This window comes from Mustela putorius, unplaced genomic scaffold, assembly GCF_011764305.1.
Source record: "Mustela putorius furo isolate JIRA1106 unplaced genomic scaffold, ASM1176430v1.1 tig00000242_pilon_pilon_pilon, whole genome shotgun sequence".
In the NCBI taxonomy this organism is placed as follows: Eukaryota; Metazoa; Chordata; class Mammalia; order Carnivora; family Mustelidae; genus Mustela; species Mustela putorius.
In genome coordinates, this window is record NW_025421325.1 from 5671818 (window position 1) to 5690823 (window position 19006).

Sequence of the window (19006 nt, forward strand, 5' to 3'; positions counted from 1 at the left end):
AAACCTTGAGAGAACCATTCCAAACACTGAGCACATAAGGCCCAAATTGCCAGACAATGTGAACCAGTTCTCACCGAACCAATTCTCACCAACTTTCTACCCAAATTGATACAAGGCTCCTGAGAATTGGCTGGAAACCTCTGACCAACTCTCTTCCAATGGTGGGGTCACTCAGGGGAATCGTGCAGGCTCCAGCCATAATCACGCCAGGTCTCAGCCCAAACCTCAAGGGAATTCGTTCCAAACTCCACAAGGCCTGAATTGCCAGAAAACAAGGGCCAATTCTCAGAAGCTTTCTATCCAAATCGATATTTGGGCAGAAAGTTGTGAAAACTGGCTGTCGCCCTATAGCAATTTGGGCCACAGGTTTGGAGCGCTTTGTTGCGAGGTTCAGGCCACGACCACAAGGGACCACTGGTGGGGCCCAGGCGGCTCCCCTGAGTGTCCCCGCCATTGGAAAAGAGTTTGCCAGGGTGTCCGGCCTATTCTCATGAGCCTTAAGCCCAAAAAGATACCGTGAGAATTGGCCAGCGTTCTGAGGCGATTCCGACTGCGCACGCGCACTACTACTAAAGCCAGTAGTAGGATGCAGTCCCTTTCTAGTTTGCGGGCGCACCAATTCTCACGAGATTTCTGCCTATTGGTTTGTACAGAACACTCGTGAGAATTGGCTGGAAACCGCAGGTGAACTTGCTTCCCACGGCCCTGGCTCTCAGGGTAACCACCTGGGCCCAGGCTATGGTCCTGCGCAGTCTCGTCCACACCTTGCGAGAACGTGCTCCATGTGACTGCCATGATTTTCCGAAGGTCCCGCTTGTGATTTTTAAGCATAGTGATTTTGGTCTATTTGATTTTCTCAACATGTGCTAGGCATACTTGTCATGGTCTTCCAAATTCCTAAGATATATCCTAAATGGTAACCAAATTATTGGTATCATAAACGACAAAAATTTTACAAATTTAACAGTTTAGTTGAGGTACTGATACTTGCCCACATATTCTAGAACATTTCTTCATTCTCCGTTACTACAAAAGCAAACAATATGTAAAATAAATAAACATTCACCCTGGAAATGGAGAAAACAAGCTTTATTATAATGATTTGAGATTTTGTGTATGGTAAAGTTATACACACGAATCTTGTTTCTCCTAGGTTTTAAGACAGAATTAATTTAAAGTTTTATTGTAGACTAAAGCATCCAAAATACTGTGGTACGTATGCAGCTACGAACATACAAACACTTTGATGCACAGCGTTCATTCTTTTCTTTAAATAGGCAGTCAGCATTTCGATTCATAAAAGAACAAATGAGATATCAGTATCAATGCCAGAGAGTGCAAGACTTAGTGTTCTATACACAAAACGTATGCAACAGACCTAGAAAGATGGAATGTACAAAATTAAAAAAAAAACAAAACCGAAGCAAAAACCCTTAATACTCATACATAGGACTGAAAGGCAATAGAATTGAGAATGATATAAAGAATTCTATTACAAGAATACACTCTGTTGATGACAGAACATTCCTATGTCATAAAGCAAAAGCATTGAGTTTAAGGCTGTGTTGCTTTCGAAAGTTAATGGACGTGCTGTACATTCATTGGGACAACATAGCTGATTTATTAATCTATTTTAGAATATGAATAGCTCTCATACATTCTCCACAAACAGACCACACAATCACTGCCACACAGTTCATCTTCAGAACGTTTTAAGATTAACATCATGATTTGTAGCTTACTGTCATTTAAAACAAAACAAAACAAAAATCATTTATTTATATCAAACAAATCTTTAATGGGCACTTAGTTTTCTTTATGGCAATACTAGATTCCTAGTTATCAAAAATATTAAAATAATTGTAAAGTTTAAAACCCTGCAACATTGACAGAATGCAACAGTATTACGACGTTCAACTTTAAGCAAATTAGATGATGTTTGCAGCAAAGAGCTTCAATTTTATCCTACCTGGAAAGGTCCTCTTTTTAGATTATTAAACTAAAAATACTCCTCCCTCTTCAGAAGCTGGTGAATAGAGGGAATACTAGAGTCCTAATGTACAAAAAGGTATTTCCCGTTTGAAGTAATCTGCACAGTACCTAATGTTTGTTTACTATTTCCTCCAATTCCTCAGTAGGTATTACCAAAGCATTTACGTGATCCTTCCCTGGGAAGGATCCAGAGACACTTGCTTCTGTACTACTATTCCAGTTAACTCCAAGTAAGGACATACCCTGTATATTTGGTTGTAGAAGCAAGTGTCTTCTAGTTGCATGACCTGTGGTATTCCTTTGTCTCGAATCTAGTCAAAGAATAAATGAAAATAAGGAAACTCAGGGACTTGTTTTGTTACTGGAGACAAAAGTTTGATCGAAATACTAAGTACCATTAAATCAATGGGGAACAGTCATAAAGGCTTTTTATTCACGTGTTTTCTGGATGGTCAAGTGACTACATCCCCAGAGCCCCCGCAGGGGAAGTCTGTATTGGGCAGGAATGCGGTCACTGACCTTTACATTCTCGAACTGGCAATCTTTTGCCGTTAAGTGCCCAGGGGACATTTGAATGGGTAGTTTTTCAGTGCTACTTATCATGAATGTATGACAGGTTCTGCACACTTGACAAAGAGAAAACAAACAATAATGATAGCTCAGGGAAAAAAGTCACTTATTTTAAAATCCTTCTCAGTTTACCAGAAACCCTTTTCCATAGAATGTTGACAAAATTTCATTTAAATCTTGTCTATTTGTATCTTATCAGCAGCACTTCCCTCCACCCAATATGCTTACTAAGGAATACAGTGAATGCTCCTATGTATCCAAATGTGAAATGTTATCTATACTTTAACATACACAATTACATATTTTTTGGGGGGGAAAAAGTCAGTGTTTCTTGCAGTGCCCATCACAAATGTTTTAGCAACAGATGATGGAAAAGGTCTGAATCAAAGTATCTAGTCTTCCATTCCAGTTTGTGTCAATATCGACAGATTAAAAAAAACAATTAGTCTTGTATTCAATCTATTATTGAGATAGCCAACCTGTTCTGGTATGATGGCTGGTTAATTTCTAAATTCACAAATACAATTTCAATGATGTGAAAACAAACAAACAAACAAACAAACATCTTTTTTAAAGTAAACTAGTCTTAAGACCAACAACCTGTGACAGAATCTAAATAAGAAGCCATTTTTACTTGTGAAAATAAACCAAAATTAATTGAACCAATATAAAAAGTTTTAAACAGTCTAGGAGCTATCAAGAGTCTAGCTTATCTTGAATGCAGAATGTTAATAAGTGGCAAAAGGAAATTCTTCCCTAGAGTGGAAGCTCCAAATGGGCAGGGATTTCTGTTGGTTTCATCCATCTCTGTTTCCCCAGTGCCCAGAAGGGTGCCCAGCACCTAGGAAGCACTCAGTAAATACAAAATGCTTTGTTTCAATTCAAAGACTTAGTTTGCTGATGTTAGGAAACAGTATCTTAGTTTAATAGTCTAAAAATGTTATTGAATTTTGTAATTTTGTCATAGTCTCAAATATTTTGAAAGCTTTAACTAAAAAAAAAAAAAAAAAAAGTAAACCTAAATGTAAATCTTCCTGAAAAATTTTCTTTCAGAGGTTGATTTGGGCATAATAAATTTGATAGACAACTGGAAGTAGCTAGTTTTCCCTTCTAACTTTAAAAAAGTCCTATATAAGAGAAAGACTGAATTATAAATTAATAAGCAATAAACATCACGTCATTATACATATGGGAAATGTTTTTCTTATAGTACAGTTCTAAGGTGCTTTCAGTGAAAAAGATCCCAAAGTCATTTTGAAAATGCCAAACATGACATCCTATTTGGTAGAACTGAGTAGAAAATTAAACAGTGGAAACAGACCACATCTTATGTTACAGTATCAGTGACAGATTAACAACTGACTAAATTCTTCACATCTCTCCAAATGCATGTATACTCAAATGTAACTCAATTCATCGTTTCTTTTTCTTTCGACCTGTTTTTTTGTTTTGTTTTGTTTTTGAAAGCACAGAAGGCTGTTTTCTGGCTATAAAAGTTAGCCGGTATCATCATTTCTGGAAAATGGTGAAAATTAAACCTGTTTTCAGGCTTACTCTATGAGGACGGCTTTCAATTGCACAGTAAAGGAATGTGCTGGACAATGCTTCTGTCTTTCAGAGTGCTGCCTATTTCAATACACCAAAGATTCAGCCATATATATATATATATATATACATATATATATATATATATGTGTGTGTGTGTGTATGTATTTATGTGTGTGTATATATATATATATGTGTGTGTATATATATATATATATATATGATACATTCTACCTTACCCTAATCATGTATACATAGTCCTTTAATGCCTCTACTATTCATTAGACAATGATAAATAACCATAACATGCCCTTACCTGTAATGCTCTTGGGATAACACAACTTTGGTAACACTTGCTTTCTAAGGGGAAACCATTAATCATTCACATGCCTTTGGTCGACACCAACAGTCCTCCAAAGGGCTACTTATGGCTCTCTGTCCTAGGATACTGGTGTCCTACTACATGTGCTGACATTTTGCAGGAGGTAAAGCTTTCGCTTTCAGGAAGTGGAAGAGGAGAGACACGTGAGAACATTGGCACATAAAACGTGGCTAATTTTTTCTTGATTACATTCTAGTGCATTAGTCTGGAGTTGAGGGAGCTGTTTGTTTACTAAAAGGTAGCATTTGCTATTGTAATATGCTTTTCAAAGCATTGGGAATTTCAGGTTTCCCTGAAAATGGACTTTGTTTTTTAATACAAGGTGAGTGAGAGAAAAAGGTGAAAATAACACACAAAAAGGATCCTGGATCTAACCCAAAAAGGATGGGAAATTTGCAGTGGTTTTTAAGTGCTAAACTCAAGAGGACTGCCTAATCACAGCTGGGAGGATTCTGCAAGACAGTCTTGTTTTTTTCCTAATGTATGTGTAATTATCGATAACCCAAAAAATGTCACAGGAGTAATACCTACTGTAAAAGGGAAGTTAGAAGATCCCCCAGGTCTTGTAACCTTAGTTAAATAAAGTATGTAACTACAACAGATTTTGTTTTCATTTTGTTTTGTTTTTGGAAACTCTGCACAAAAGCTACCATTCACAGGATTAATGAATACCTTTTAAAAGTCCAGGTTTTTTTTGTTTTATGTTTTAGTGTCTGTTCAATTCGCAAAATCAGTTCAACTACATAAATCCCTGTCCAATAAGCCATAGTTCACAGGTGTAAAACTTTGCCGCTTCCATAGATTCAGTAGAAGGGATTTCTTTTCTTTAAACCCTAAAAGGTGAATACAGAAATCAGATATGCAGTTTTTAAAGAAATAGTTACATTCAGAAATAACCTTGAAAAGTTCACCAATGATTCCTTCTAGCAAGGCAAGTCTAGTGTAATCTGGTCCCGCGTTGAGAAATCCATTCCAGTTTATAGTGCAAGACCTTTGTAAGGGGCTGTCCGGCTGCCCGTCATTACTGTAAGTACCGGTACACCTTGAAACAGTGGTTTCCAGAGTCTGCAACCACGACATGGCCATCTGAAGTCAGAGCCAGGCCTTGGGGGCCGTAGAGTGGGTCAGCAGATGTGTTAATATAGGACAAAAATGATCCGCTTCCATCAAAAACCTATAAAAAAATAAAAAGCCAGAGTGCTATAGAAGTTATAGTAATATGATGAAATAGAGGAGTTAGAAAACCCTTGATGCTAATCTTTTCAGTATAAAAGCATGTGTGTAAGGGGCATGTCAGTTAGGCATCCAAATCTTGGGTTTTGGCTCAGGTGGTGATCTCAGGGTTGTGAGATCCAGCCCCGCGTGGAGCTCCGCACAGAGGACAGCTGCTTAAGACTCTCTCTCCCTCTGCCCCTCCCTCACTCTCCAAAATAAATAAAAATAAATCTTTAGAAAAACTGTGCATGTAAGTCCACAGGTTTGTTTAGGTCACTATCACATATCCACTCTTTTCCTCTACTTAACCTTGCTTTTTCCCTCTAACTCTCTATGCCCCAGAGTCACTGACAAGGAGGATGCCACTGGCCAACAGATTTCACTTACATTCTTACAGTGATCAGGTTGAGGGGAATAGCCTTCGATGGTACCTGAAAATGAATGACCCTTGTTTCTTTTTCTCAGCTTTCACTTTCCCTCCTTCCAGCCTCACATCCCTTTTTTATTCCCAATCGTAACAGAAAAACCAGCAACAGAGGTATGGTTGTCATAGTGGACTATGAGAAGATCATTTTTTTTCCTTTTCAGAAAAGAGGAGTTTTTGTTTTTTGTTTTTTAAAGATTCTATTTATTTATTTGACAGACAGAGATCACAAGTAGGCAGAGAAAGAGAGAGAGAGAGGGAAGCAGGCTCCCTGCTGAGCAGAGAGCCCGACGCGGGGCTCGATCCCAGGACCCTGAGATCATAACCTGAGCCGAAGGCAGCAGCTTAACCCACTGAGCCACCCAGGCGCCCCGAAAAGAGGAGTTTTAAGAAGTCAATGGTGTACAATGTACATTTGTGGAGTGGTTTTTTTTTTTTAAGATTTCATTTTTAAGTAATCTCTACACCCAACATAGAGCTCAAACTCACAAGCCCAAAATCAAGAGTCACATGCTCTAACAACAGCCAGCGGGACATCCCACAACATGTACATTTGTTTTGCTTTGTTTAATTTTAGGGGGAGAGAGGTAGGAGGAGAGGCAGAGAGAGAATCTTAAGCAGGCTTCATGCCCAGTGCGGAGGTCCATATGGGGCTCGATTTCACAACCCTGAGATAATGAGTGGAGCCGAAATCAAGAGTCAGAAGCTTAACCGACTGAGCCACCCAGGCGCCCCATGTCTATCTGGATATGAAGTCGTCTTCTTTGGGTCTGTAAGCTTCTGCCATGTTGAAATCAAAGGAACCCTTCTCTTTCTTAAGGCACAGGCTTATTTCTTTTGACCATTCTGTTAGGCCCACAGGTGTTTTAAAAGGCAGTGTGATGAGGCAGGTGCTTATGAGGGCCACACCCGAACAGCTTACCATCTGTGGTCTTATACTGAACTGCTTTGTGAACGTGGTTCCCTGTCTGGCTTCGGGCTTTCCAGCACACAGAGAATGCCTCTTTCAAATGTAGATGTCAGCTGGCATAATTAAGCAAGATAAATATAATAGAGAAATAAAAACATTTAGAGTTTCATTTATAGCCTCAGTCTTTCTTCTTCCTTCTTTTTTAAGATTTTTTTTTTTTTTAAAGTAAACTCTACACCTAATGCGGGGCTTGAACTCACAACCCCGAGATCAAGAGTTGCATGCTCTAGTGGCTGAGTCAGCCAGGTGCCCCTCAATCCTTTTTCTGGGAGGTAAATACCTATATCAGATTCAAACTGCTGACTACTGCTGTCTTCGCAAAGACATCTGGATGCTCCTAGATTTAACCAGTGCATTCTGAGGTCCTAGGAGCTCTGCACAGGGCCACATTAGCAAGGATAAATAGGCCTGTCCACAGACGTATGTTTGGATTCATGGAGGTGTTTACACAGAGAAATTGGGGAGAAAGAATAACCTTTCTTTAGTCTGAGGATTCAAAATCTTCATTCTTAATTTTTTAAAAAATCATACATTTTTTTGTCTAGCAAAGAAAGACTACAGACCCCGTCTGAAAATAGTGTTTTAATATTTTTTTCTAGAATGTAACCACTTTTATTATTCTTTTATACCCAACTAAAATGCCAAGTGCCATTTACGACACCATTATTGCTCAACCATGACAACGTATTTTTAAATTCATTATTATTTTTAAAGTTTATTTTTGTTAACTTTTATTTTATTTTTTAAAGATTTCTTTGAGAGAAAGAGAGAGAGAGAGAGAGAAGGGAATAAGAGGGGGAGGGCAGCAGCAAGGGAGACTCCTCACTGAAAAGGGAGCCTGGCTTGGGACTTGATCCTCCAGGATTATGACCGGAGCCACACAGGTGCCCCGTTTTTGTTAACTTTTAATTTTGAAAAAATTATAGATTCACAAGACATAGGAATCTGCACTGATAGTACAGAGAAATCCTGTGTACCTTTCATCTGGTTTAGTAGCACACTCTAGTAAAACTATCTGAGTCTGGACATTTCTTCTTGGGGAGTTTTAAAATTATGAAATAAATTTCCTTAGTAGTTTTTGGGGTATTCAAAGTATTTTATATTGGGTGAGTTGTGGGATTTGTACTTTTTGAGGAATTTAAATCGTCAAATTTATGCCTGTAGAGTTGTTCACAGAATTTTTGTATGGCTGCAGGGTCTGTAATGGTATTAGTGTTCTGTGTCTTTTCCTTTATCAATCTTGCCAGAGGTTTTCAATCTTATTGATCTTTTCAGTGAACCAACTTTCTGTTTCATTATTTTCCATATTGTTTGCCTTGCATTTCATTGATTTCTATTCCTATCTTCACCATTTCCTTCCCTCGGCTTGCTTTTAGCTTGTTTTGCTCCTTGCTTCCAGCTTCTTGATGTAGGAGCTCAGAATATTGATTTCTGACTTTCTAATGTAAGCATTTAGTGCTACTAATTTCCCTCACATGCAGAATGGTGGTTACCAGAGCTGAGGAGAGAGGGAAAAGGGGAGAAATTGATCAAAGGGTATAAACTTCCAGTTAGAAGATGATTAAGTTCTGGGGATCTAATGCACAATGGGGGAATTATAGTTAATAAAACTGTCTTAGGTACTTGGAAGTTGCTAAGAGAGGAGATCTTTATGTTGTTCCCACAAGAAAGAAATGCTAACAATGGGATGGTGATGGAGGTGTTAACTAAAGTGATAGTGGTAATCGTTTTGCAAAATATATCAAATCAACATGTACACCTTTAATTTACACAGTGTTGTATGTCAATTGTATCTCAATAAAGCTGGGGGAAAAAAATCTCCCTCTCAGGATTGTCCTAGCTGCCCTCCAAAAACTTTGATATGCTGTTATCTGTGTTTTCCTTCCTTTCGATGTGTTTTTTTTTTTTAAAGATTTTATTTATTTATTTGTCAGAGAGAGAGCGAGTGGGAGCGAGCACAGGCAGACAGAGTGTCAGGCAGAGTCAGAGGGAGAAGCAGGCTCCCTGCGGAGCAAGGAGCCCGATGTAGGACTCGATCCCAGGATGCTGGGATCATGACCTGAGCCGAAGGCAGCTGCTTAACCAACTGAGCCACCCAGGCGTCCCAGTTTGATGTATTTTTAGGTTTTCCTTGAGACTTCCCCTTTGATTCAGGTTATTCAGCAGAATAATGTTTTTAAATGATTAAAACAAAATACATGGGGTTATAAAGGAAAACCATTATATTAAAATATAGTTATCAAAATTTTACAAAATGGCAATATAGTAATATGTGTACTTTCTTAACACAATAAGGTAACAAGAAATAGTGATGAGTCTAATATTGACTATTTTCAAAGAATGAGATCTTGCAACTGTAATATGGAAATTTCTGTGATTCCTCATGGTGACAAAGTTATAGGTATTACTAAAACTCCTGTGACTGTTGCCTATATTCATTGTTAAAGAAAATGATAGTTTTTAGTTAGAAGCTAGTAGAAATAGTAATGTAATATTTTGGTTCAATGGACCTCTTGAGTTCTATCCACTACACACTTTAGGTTTCACTCTGGTAACCTGTTGATGTTTTTTCTACTCTACCTTCCTTAGTTCAGCACTTCTGGTGAGATCAAGTGGTCTATGGAGAACCTAACCCATGAAGAATGGAACACATTCTGGCTGGGAGACAGGCAATTCTTCACTTTCAACAAATAACGATCCCTCTCCACAGATACATTAGCATTTCCAGTTACCTGGATCCGGCTGTTTCCCCAGTCCGCCACAATGATGTTTCCATTTGAATCCACTGCTACACCTGTTGGAGCATTAAACTGCCCATTTCCTTCTCCATTTGAGCCGAACTTCAACATGAATTCTCCTTCCTGATTAAACACCTGTATGAGATATTTTTAAATGGTTTTTTTTAATTGAGAACAGCTGAGCCAACATTATGAGTTATAAAAAAATATGTATTGAGCAGGTTTTTTTTATAACAAGCCCTATGATTTAAGACATTCTTAAAAACAATCTACGAAGTAGACCCCACATAATTTATGCTTCCCCAATTTGCTATACAAATTTGATTTATTATTTGTTAAATCACTTATTTCTAACTTAACATCTGGTTTTTGAATACTTATATGAAAAATGCTTTTGTTATAAATTATAAAATATAATAAGTATAGGGTAGGATGAGAAAGTGGAGCTGTAATTTTCAACCATATAATTCTTTCTGCCTTTAAGTAAATAGCTAGTCTCAAAGACAGGCATCGTGTTTCTAAAGGATGGGTGATCAACAGTGGATCAGGACCTAGGAGTTTTCGTTAGGCCAGATGCTCAGATTTTATTACCATTTTGCAAAGTCGATGTGAGAAAAGTAGGCCAGACTTCACACCTACACCAGGGGAAATGTCAGGTGTGCATATGCGCATGTGTGTCTGTGCTTAATGGCAAAGGTGAGGAATCAAAAGAAAGGCTTTTAATATATTTTTTCAAAATATATACTTAGCTAAAATAAAGAGTTTATATGCCCATAGGGCTTTGCTGGATGGCATATACTGAGGGAAGGCAGGTTGACAGAAGTGGGCAAAAATCAGAATTCTTTGGCAAATTCTCTAATATCTGATATGGAAAAGCAATGGGTTGTTGTGGTTAATTAAATATTCTTATTAAGGGAGTGTTACTGTATATGTAACAAATACAGATTATTGATTTGGAGAGAACTAAATTTTTAGTTCTTAAAATATGTTTAAATATAAGATAGAGCAAGCACAATTTTTATCTTGATGATTCAGACGATCGTTAATGGTTGTGAAATATCTCTAGGACATTATTTTAAGCTTCCATTGTCATCTAGCCTACGTGCGTAAAAATACTCATTAACAAATGAAAAAGTATTACATGCAAAGCACCATGGAGAGTAACGGTTCCTAGTATGTGGAACTGAGGGATTTCACTACACCTGAGTGCAGATCTAATTGGAAAATGATCTTAGGGTCTTTTACAGATTCTCCTGTTGCCGCCTCTGTGATCATGAAAGATGAAAATGATTCTTTCTTCCTTTTCGTTATATGTACTGGGAAAGTGAAGTGAGACACTTCCATCTCTAAAGGCTTAAAACTTCATTTAAGATGAAAAAGAAGCACGACTGCTTCTTGAATTACCTAAACTTGCCAAGTAAGCAAGCCACCTCTTTGGTTCTTTGCAAAGAATAAAACAAGAACCAGCTTTTACTAAGATGTTACAGCTTAAAAATCTTTCCTGACTACTTTTATCTCATTTCACACAAAACATTCTTGTTTTAAAGACCAGTGAGAGTGTTTGCTGGCGAGGACACAATCTGTTATTCTCTCATCTTTACAATAATCTTCTACCAATAATCTTTTTGTCTGTTTTCCCTGATCTCTCTGAGTAAGTATGTCTTCCTTGGCATGATCCAAATGGCTCAAACACTTCTGCTCTATTTTGAAATGAAGGAGAATGCCAAATTTAGTCTTACTTGTTTTGCTATGAAAAGAGAATGCACGCTGAAGGTAGCTAAAGAACTAGACCATTTGTCAGCCCTAACCTATAGGCAGAGAAGTGCCTGGGAAACTAAAGCCCAACTATTCCATAAAAGCTACATGGCAACAGCTATCAAAGAGAAGAGAAAAAACAAAATAGACTGGTCTTCTTAAATACGAGGAAAACTGAATTTCAGGAAATTCCAGTTTCAGGAAAACTGAAATAGTCTACCTCTACTGTACTGAAAACCTGAGGTATTATCAGAATCTTAGGAATTACAAATTTCTCGTAGTTTATTTTTCCCGCCTAAGACATCATTTAATTGCTTATAAATTATTCAGATGAAAACACATTAAGAGGCAGATGTGTGAGCTGAAATAGTTTTCACAGCAGTGATATAATGGCCAAGTTTTTTGGTAACTTTCATAATCCTTTCCTGATTTCAAAATCCCACTCACCTTAAATACCACCTCCACCTGGAAGTCTTCCCTGATAAGGCTTAGTTACAGAAATCTGCTCTTTGTTTTCTTCTGGATACTTAGAGACCTTTATATGTATCTCTTTTAAAGAAATCGCTTATTGCTACCTGCCTTGCATGTTGATTACTTACATCTGTTTTATTTCCTTCTACATTGTCAGCCAGGGCTGGTAAATAGGAGTCCTCCCACATACCAATGCCAGTTCGTTCATAGAGGCTGCCTGGAGCACTGGGACGGAAAGGCTCTGAGGCCACAGTTGCGCTTAGCAGAAAAGAGCAACTTGATTAATAGGACCGTCTTCGGGGGTGGGTGGGCAGCATCTATGCCAGGCGTTTGCTGGCCTTTGCTCATCTACACCGGTTATCTTCTGCTTAAATGCCCTCTAGTTGATTCTTCTACAAAGAGAGGGAAGGCTGGAAGCGTGCTACCAGACTGTGGCTCCTCTCGTTACTCTTCTCACACAGGACTGTTAGAGCCCTCTGGGAGGCCAGCCGAGAAGCCCAGTCCCTACGACCCCTTTGAGGTCTCCCTCCTCCCCACCACTACTTTTCTCACAGTCCTCTTCCTTTCACTGAGACAGGTCCTGTAGAGAGAGACTGAGGGCGGTGGAGGGAGTGTGGACAGAGGTCTACCACTGTGGCAGCAACTCGGGAGAAGACAGAAGGCAGAAGGCAGCCTGAGAAGTAAGCAACGGTGGGGGTCCCTTCTCCTCCTCCAGCCCTATCACCACAGCCCGCCCTGCTCTAGTCTTTACACAGGGACTTGGTACCCACCCCAAAAAGCTCAAAACCTTTCCATCTTACTCAGGTTAAAGATGCCTTCAGGGCAAACTGGGGAAATGGAGCAGTGAAGGACTCAGGAGATGGGCGTTGAAATCTCATCCCTACGTTATTATCCCTATGCTATTCCAGTTATCAACAAGAACAAACTATTTTTCACTTTGGTTGCCCAATGGTCTCTAAATGCAAACTTCAGTCACTGGCCTGTATCACCTCTGCTGTTTCCTTATTATCCTTCCTTTAAAAATGCCTCACTTTAGGGGTGCCTGGGTAGCTAGGTGGCTTAAGCGTTTGCCTTCAGCTCAGGTCATGATCCCAGGGTTCTGGGATTGAGTCCACGGGGAGCCTGTTTCTCCCTTGATCTGTCGCTCCCCCTGCTTATGCTCGCATGCACGCTATCTCTCCCCCAGACAAATAAATAAATAAGAGCTTTAAAAAAAAAAAAAAGCCTCACTTAAAAAAAACGTAAATGAAAATGGAAAACTTTCTATAATTTCTGTAAGAGTAAAGCAGTACCACTTGATGTAAATAGAGGTAACCCTAAAAATAAACATATAGCTCTCCAAATAAAAATGTCTGCCAGTGCTTGGTCTGTGCCCACTGGCGTCCCTTCGGGGGAACATGTACCACACTTCGAGAAGCGTGGTCTAGAATGTGACAAAACATTTCTTCATTTCAGTAAAATGACAAATCTGTTCTGATTCATTTTTATACGTCCTGATTGGATCATAACAAACATCAAAATTTTTCCTCCCCGCTCCATACCTAGTAAGGAACCTAGTAAGGAACTATACACCAACTGTTCCAGGGAGCTGAATGGGCACTGTATTCTGGGAACACCCACACTGTGTGAGGGCATTCTAAGTATGAAATAGCTGTAGGAATGTATACAAGGGCTATTTCCCTCCCCAACTCTGGTTGTAGCAGAATTCTAATATCTAATTTTGTTTGAAAGGCATTACGGTGCAGATAATTAAAAAATAATTAAAATATGATCTAGTTTTAATTTATCGAAAAGCCACAAAATATGAAGCTTCAGAAAGTTCTGCCTAAGTTCAAGCGACTACTTTTTCAAATTTCAAATTTCATTCTGTAGTCATCACCATTTACACCCGTTTCAAATTAAGAAACTCACCAACCACCCTATTTTGTTCAATTTTCTGACTCTCCAAAGTCTGTATGTCCAAATTAAAACCTGCACCTCCGAAAGAAGCAAAATCTACTCTTTGAGGTTAACTCCTTTAGTTCCTGTACATATATAATCATTATTATATTATTTTCTCTGACTGATTTCCCAATAAATGCAGTTAAAAGATAATAATAATTGATGTGCTGATAGTACCTTGACAGAATGATTATGGAAATCCGTAACAATAATCTCATTATTGCTATTTACAGCTGCAAAATGGGGACCTGCAATAAAGGTGAAAAAAGTAAGTGATGACTGTAACGATAAAAATGATCATAGCAACACAGCAGTGACACAATTTAACCTATTTGATACTTAAGAAAGAACAAAGAATCAGTCTCCGTTCTTGAAAGATCAGCCAGAACTCTGGCTCGAGATCCCCTGGATCCTCTACCCTTCTACACTTGGGACTGTCCACTCTGGCTTCTTTTAGAGCAAGCTGAGAGCAGCAGCCCTAATGAAGTGGAATGAGCAGGAAGCATCAGAATTCATCCTCCAAGCCACCATCTGAAAGTCACATCTGCCAGCTTCCCTGAGGACACTTGAATCCTTTCAGGGCCCTCAGGTCCCCCTGAGGAGAGATGTGGTGATTCTCAGTCCTGGGAAAAAGACTCCAATATTTAATATTGTTAAAAAAGTAGAGCAGAAATCCATACTCGGTAATTTGGGGTGACATTCAGAACCTGGCAGCACTGGAGACAAAGCACAAAAAAAAAAAAAAAAAGAAAAAAAAGATGATGCAAATTGTTGTCAAATGCCAAAAGCATCCTCTCAAAAAGAAAATATAATAAACTGCTTTCAGCCTCTTCTTGCAGATGTGAAAAACGAAGCAGCTTGTGCTTGCAAAAGGGCTATGCCAAAAAGAGAGGAAACAGAACTGCCCTTCCTGAACATTCTAAAGTCGTGCTCTCCTATCATCACCTATCATCACCTAGGAAGGTGAAAACAACTCTCGTCCAGAAGCTCTTTTAGACAAAGCTACAGCTAGAGAGAATTAGGAGGAACACCTCTATTCGGCAAACATCTTTATTTTTAAAAATATTTATCTTAGAATTTATTTTTACTTTTTATTTTTATTTTACTTTATTTTTACTATTTATTTACTTAATCCTATTATTCAAAGATCAGGCTTCTGAGTTGCACGCGGCTGCCAACAGAAATCACACATGGCCTACAGCCCAACTTACTGCAGGTAGAGTCACTGAGAAGCATCCCACCATGCTTTCCCTTAGATTTCATCCCCAGTGTCTTTCCCAAAGCCGGCAGACACTGGGGATTGAGGCATCTTCCACATGCTCCAACATCATGCAAATGTGAGCAGAAGAAGCATAAAGAAGGGGGTTTACATATTACCATCGAGTGTACCTGCAAACTGCCTGTCCCCATTTCCTCGGCTACCAAACCTGGTGACTATCTTCCCATTCGGCTGGAAGATAAACACGCAGCACGCCTTGTTGTCCACCACGATGATGTGCCCGTTGCGGTCCACAGAGACTCCCTTGGGCCCCATCAACTTTCCGGATCCAATTTTTGTCTGTTAGAAACAAGTACAGAGAAGGAGGTTTAAAACACTACGGAACATGAAGGCAGACATCTGTTTTAGTGCAAATGTACCTGAATATTCAAATGGGGGGGGGGACAACTACTCATAGGTCACGGGCTTCTGTTTTTCATTAACTACTACTAAGATTTATGCGAAATCCTTACTTTTTAAGGGGATCACCACCAAAAATGTTCTTGAATCCCCCTAACTGAGGTCACAGTTCCCTTGTAGAGATGCAGTATGGTCTAGCAAAAGATCACAGGATAAGGAGGAGGGAGACATTCTACATCTGTTGCTTGCTTTAGACACACCTAGAATAGCACAAGTACGTTTGATTTCCTCAAGCTTTGGATTCCTTATACATCAAAAAGTGTATTAAAAAAAAAAGACTTCAGTAACTACCAGTGGCATTTTTGGAATACATACAAGTAAAACAATGTCAAAAGGTATTTAGTGTATAATATAGCCCCTATTAGGCAGTCATTAAAGGGAAGCTATCGTTGTCATTATTGGGATCATAATTAATATCAAAATCACCAAGCCTCTGGCATTGGACTTCACCAGTGGTAAGTTCCATGATGGCAGGAATCATGTCCGTTTTATCCACTACCGTGTACTTAGAGCCTAGTGTACTTCCTGGTGCCCAACAGGGACTCAACAAATATTTGCTGAATATATGGACTTCAAGAGCCTAGTATTATTTAGGGTAACCATGATGATCGAATAATTCCGGTTTTTAGTATTTTAAGATGGGAGGAAAGCATCTGATTTCTCTCAAACACATACCGTATTCATTTTAAATCTTATTCATTTTTCTGAGTAGACTATATAAATGCCTGTTTATATACTTTTATAGCAACATTATAAAGAAATATTTTACTCATGCACCCATATAGCGTAAGTAAACGGAGCACCAACTCTGTGGCTGAGGGTTGCAGGCATTGAGTAGGCAACACCAAGACCAGCCCCTACCCTAGAGATGTCTCCGTCTCATTACAGAGAAAAATACGGTCACTGGGTCCTTTTTAAAGTGCCTGGTATTGAGTGTTTGATTTGGGAGACTGGGAGATTTGGGAGAATTCAAACAGGTGATGTCAGAAGCCAAAGAAAACAAAAACTTATGATCCTATTAAAAACTTAATAGGATGGGTCACTACAGACAAGGAGCACCCAAGGGGAGGGAGCCGCCGCTCTCCTAGGCACCGAAGCCTAGAGGGTAGAGTAGATCTCTGTGTGTTTTTATAAATGCTTCCTCAAACGTATTATTAAACAAACCAAGGTCCTGAACAATGGGTATAGTCTGAGCCCATCTGATTTAAATGGGTTTATGTCTGTATATGTATTCCTGGAAGAGAAAGTAAGAAGCTAGTGGTATTACTGCTGGCAGAAGAAACTCTTACTTTATATCTGATGCTCATCTGTAGGGTTATTTTAAAAACCTATCTGCATGTATTACTTTTTAAATTAAAATTTTTAATACCAAATTTACATTTCCATAGGTTCTGTTTTAGTCTTCTTATTTTCTCTCTGCCTGGTAGAAATATAACATAAGCCATATCTGTAATTAAGATTGTTCTAGTAACCAACATCAGAGAAAAAAGGGAAAAGTATGTAAATCATATATTGTATTTGACCTAACATATGATAAACAGTTATCATTTCAGAAGGTAATATTAAAATTATGATATATTTTACTTTTTTTTCTAGGTCTTTAAAATCCAGTGTGTATTTCACATGCATAGCACAGCTCAGTTCAGACCAGTCCCATTTCAAGAACTCGGCATCCACTGTGGCTAGTGGCTACGAAATTGGACAGCGTAATTCTCTACACTTCTAAGACCTCCAAGCAATGGCATCAACTTTCACCTCTGTGTGTAAGTCTCAAATCCGTATCTTTAGCCCTGACCTATTGTGCAAGTTATTACCCTAAACTCAACCAGTATTAAGCCAAATTCCAGCACTTAAAAAAAAAAATTAGTACCTCCTGATTTCCTAGTTTCTTTTATGATACCACAGTTCATTCAAACTCAGGATCAAAATATCAGAGCCAAATTTACTCTTTTACCAGTTGGTACCTCAGTTTTCTCATCTGTAAAATGGTGGCTATTGCATTACCTCCTGGGTCATGCAGATTCTGAAGGACAGTGCACCAAGCACAGCAGATGGCACAAAATCTCCTTCTCTCCACCCATTCCATTGCTGTCATACCTGCCACTCAAGTGTTAACAGAGACATGCAAGTTTGTGCAGAAAGAGGGTATGGAGAGAGGGATAGGGACTTTTTCAGAGTGGGAGTTCAGACAGTATGGGATTTTTCATTCTTATAAGCTTATAGATGAGATTCAAATTTGTTCTCTTGAGTACGAAGAGACAGATTTACTTAGGAAGGAAACAACGGGATTCTTCCAAGGGAATCTGTTAAATAAATTTGATTCTGACTTTGTAAATTAGCTCAGAGATCAAAGAGGCTGTACCATAACGATCTGTAAAGATACTGTATTCTTTCATGTTTTAATGGAAGATATGTCAGTAGAGATCAAAAGGAAGTGAGGACCCTCTGATTATTACAGCAAGAATATTATTACCAGCAAACACTATGAACACTAGCTGTACTTTAGAATGACTCAGTCATAGAATACCAATAGATGGCAATTACATAGAACAAAGACAGAAAATAAAGGACTGATGCCATTCCATCATGCAGTAAGAGCCAGAGCAGGTCTTTAAAAAAAAAAAAAAAAAAAAGGGCAGAAAACCTGAGATGTTGAGTGCAAACCTCTTTTTCTCCTACTTTCATCACTCCCAGTGTAGCTGCACCAGATTTTACCATGTTAGTGTGAGTGTGAAAGTAATATCCACATGTTAATGTGAAACTAAGAGTTACTGCACTTGGCCTGACAACGTGTCCCCTGTCTTAAACCCAATAGTGAGCAGAGGTATTTTTAGACTCTGACTTTGAAACAGGTAAATAGAAGTATTTAACTCAACAAGTAGATCCTTAAATTGAAGAAGGAAGAGAGGAGATATTTTAGGATATGCTGGGGCCCCTGGGTCTGTTCTAGGGTTACAAAAGCCTCCTGAGATGGGCTGAAAGATGTAAATTGACAGAAAAGATGGCAAGGAAAAAATCAGAAGCAGAGAAGAATGAAAATTAGGGCTAAGAATTTGGTGAGTAGAAGAAAGAAAAGGGGATAAGTGGTTATGTCTCTAGAATTAACTAGGAACAAACACAAAGAATTCACCTTCGTGTAGAGGGTCTGTCTTTCTGAGCACATGTTTAATTTTACTAACACCATGAAAAGAAAATGCGTATCTTTCAGTAAATGGTAAGTTGGATGAGCTCCTATTACAGTATTAGGCATTTTTTAAAAAAGATTTTATTTATGTATTTGACAGACAGAGATCACAAGTAGACAGAGAGGCAGGCAGAGAGAGAG

General features: G+C 38.7%; 1 protein-coding gene across 8 annotated transcripts in view; it reads right to left on the bottom strand.

Moving 5' to 3' along the window:
* Window positions 1-1074: 1074 nt before the first annotated feature.
* Window positions 1075-19006, bottom strand: part of TRIM2 (tripartite motif containing 2) — a 113952-nt gene continuing 96020 nt past the window's right edge. For 6 of the 8 annotated variants that reach the window (XM_004758085.3, XM_004758084.3, XM_045078310.1 and 3 more), the window contains exons 9-12: window positions 15393-15561; window positions 14181-14251; window positions 9831-9971; window positions 1075-5663 (exon numbers count right to left, since the gene is read on the bottom strand). In XM_004758085.3, the coding sequence (XP_004758142.1) occupies window positions 5511-5663; window positions 9831-9971; window positions 14181-14251; window positions 15393-15561 (534 nt within the window). In that variant the 3' untranslated portion in view covers window positions 1075-5510. Of the gene's footprint in view, window positions 5664-7050; window positions 7152-9830; window positions 9972-14180; window positions 14252-15392; window positions 15562-19006 lie in introns of those variants that run through there. The other 2 variants (XM_013059175.2, XM_013059176.2) reach the window with 2 other exon arrangements.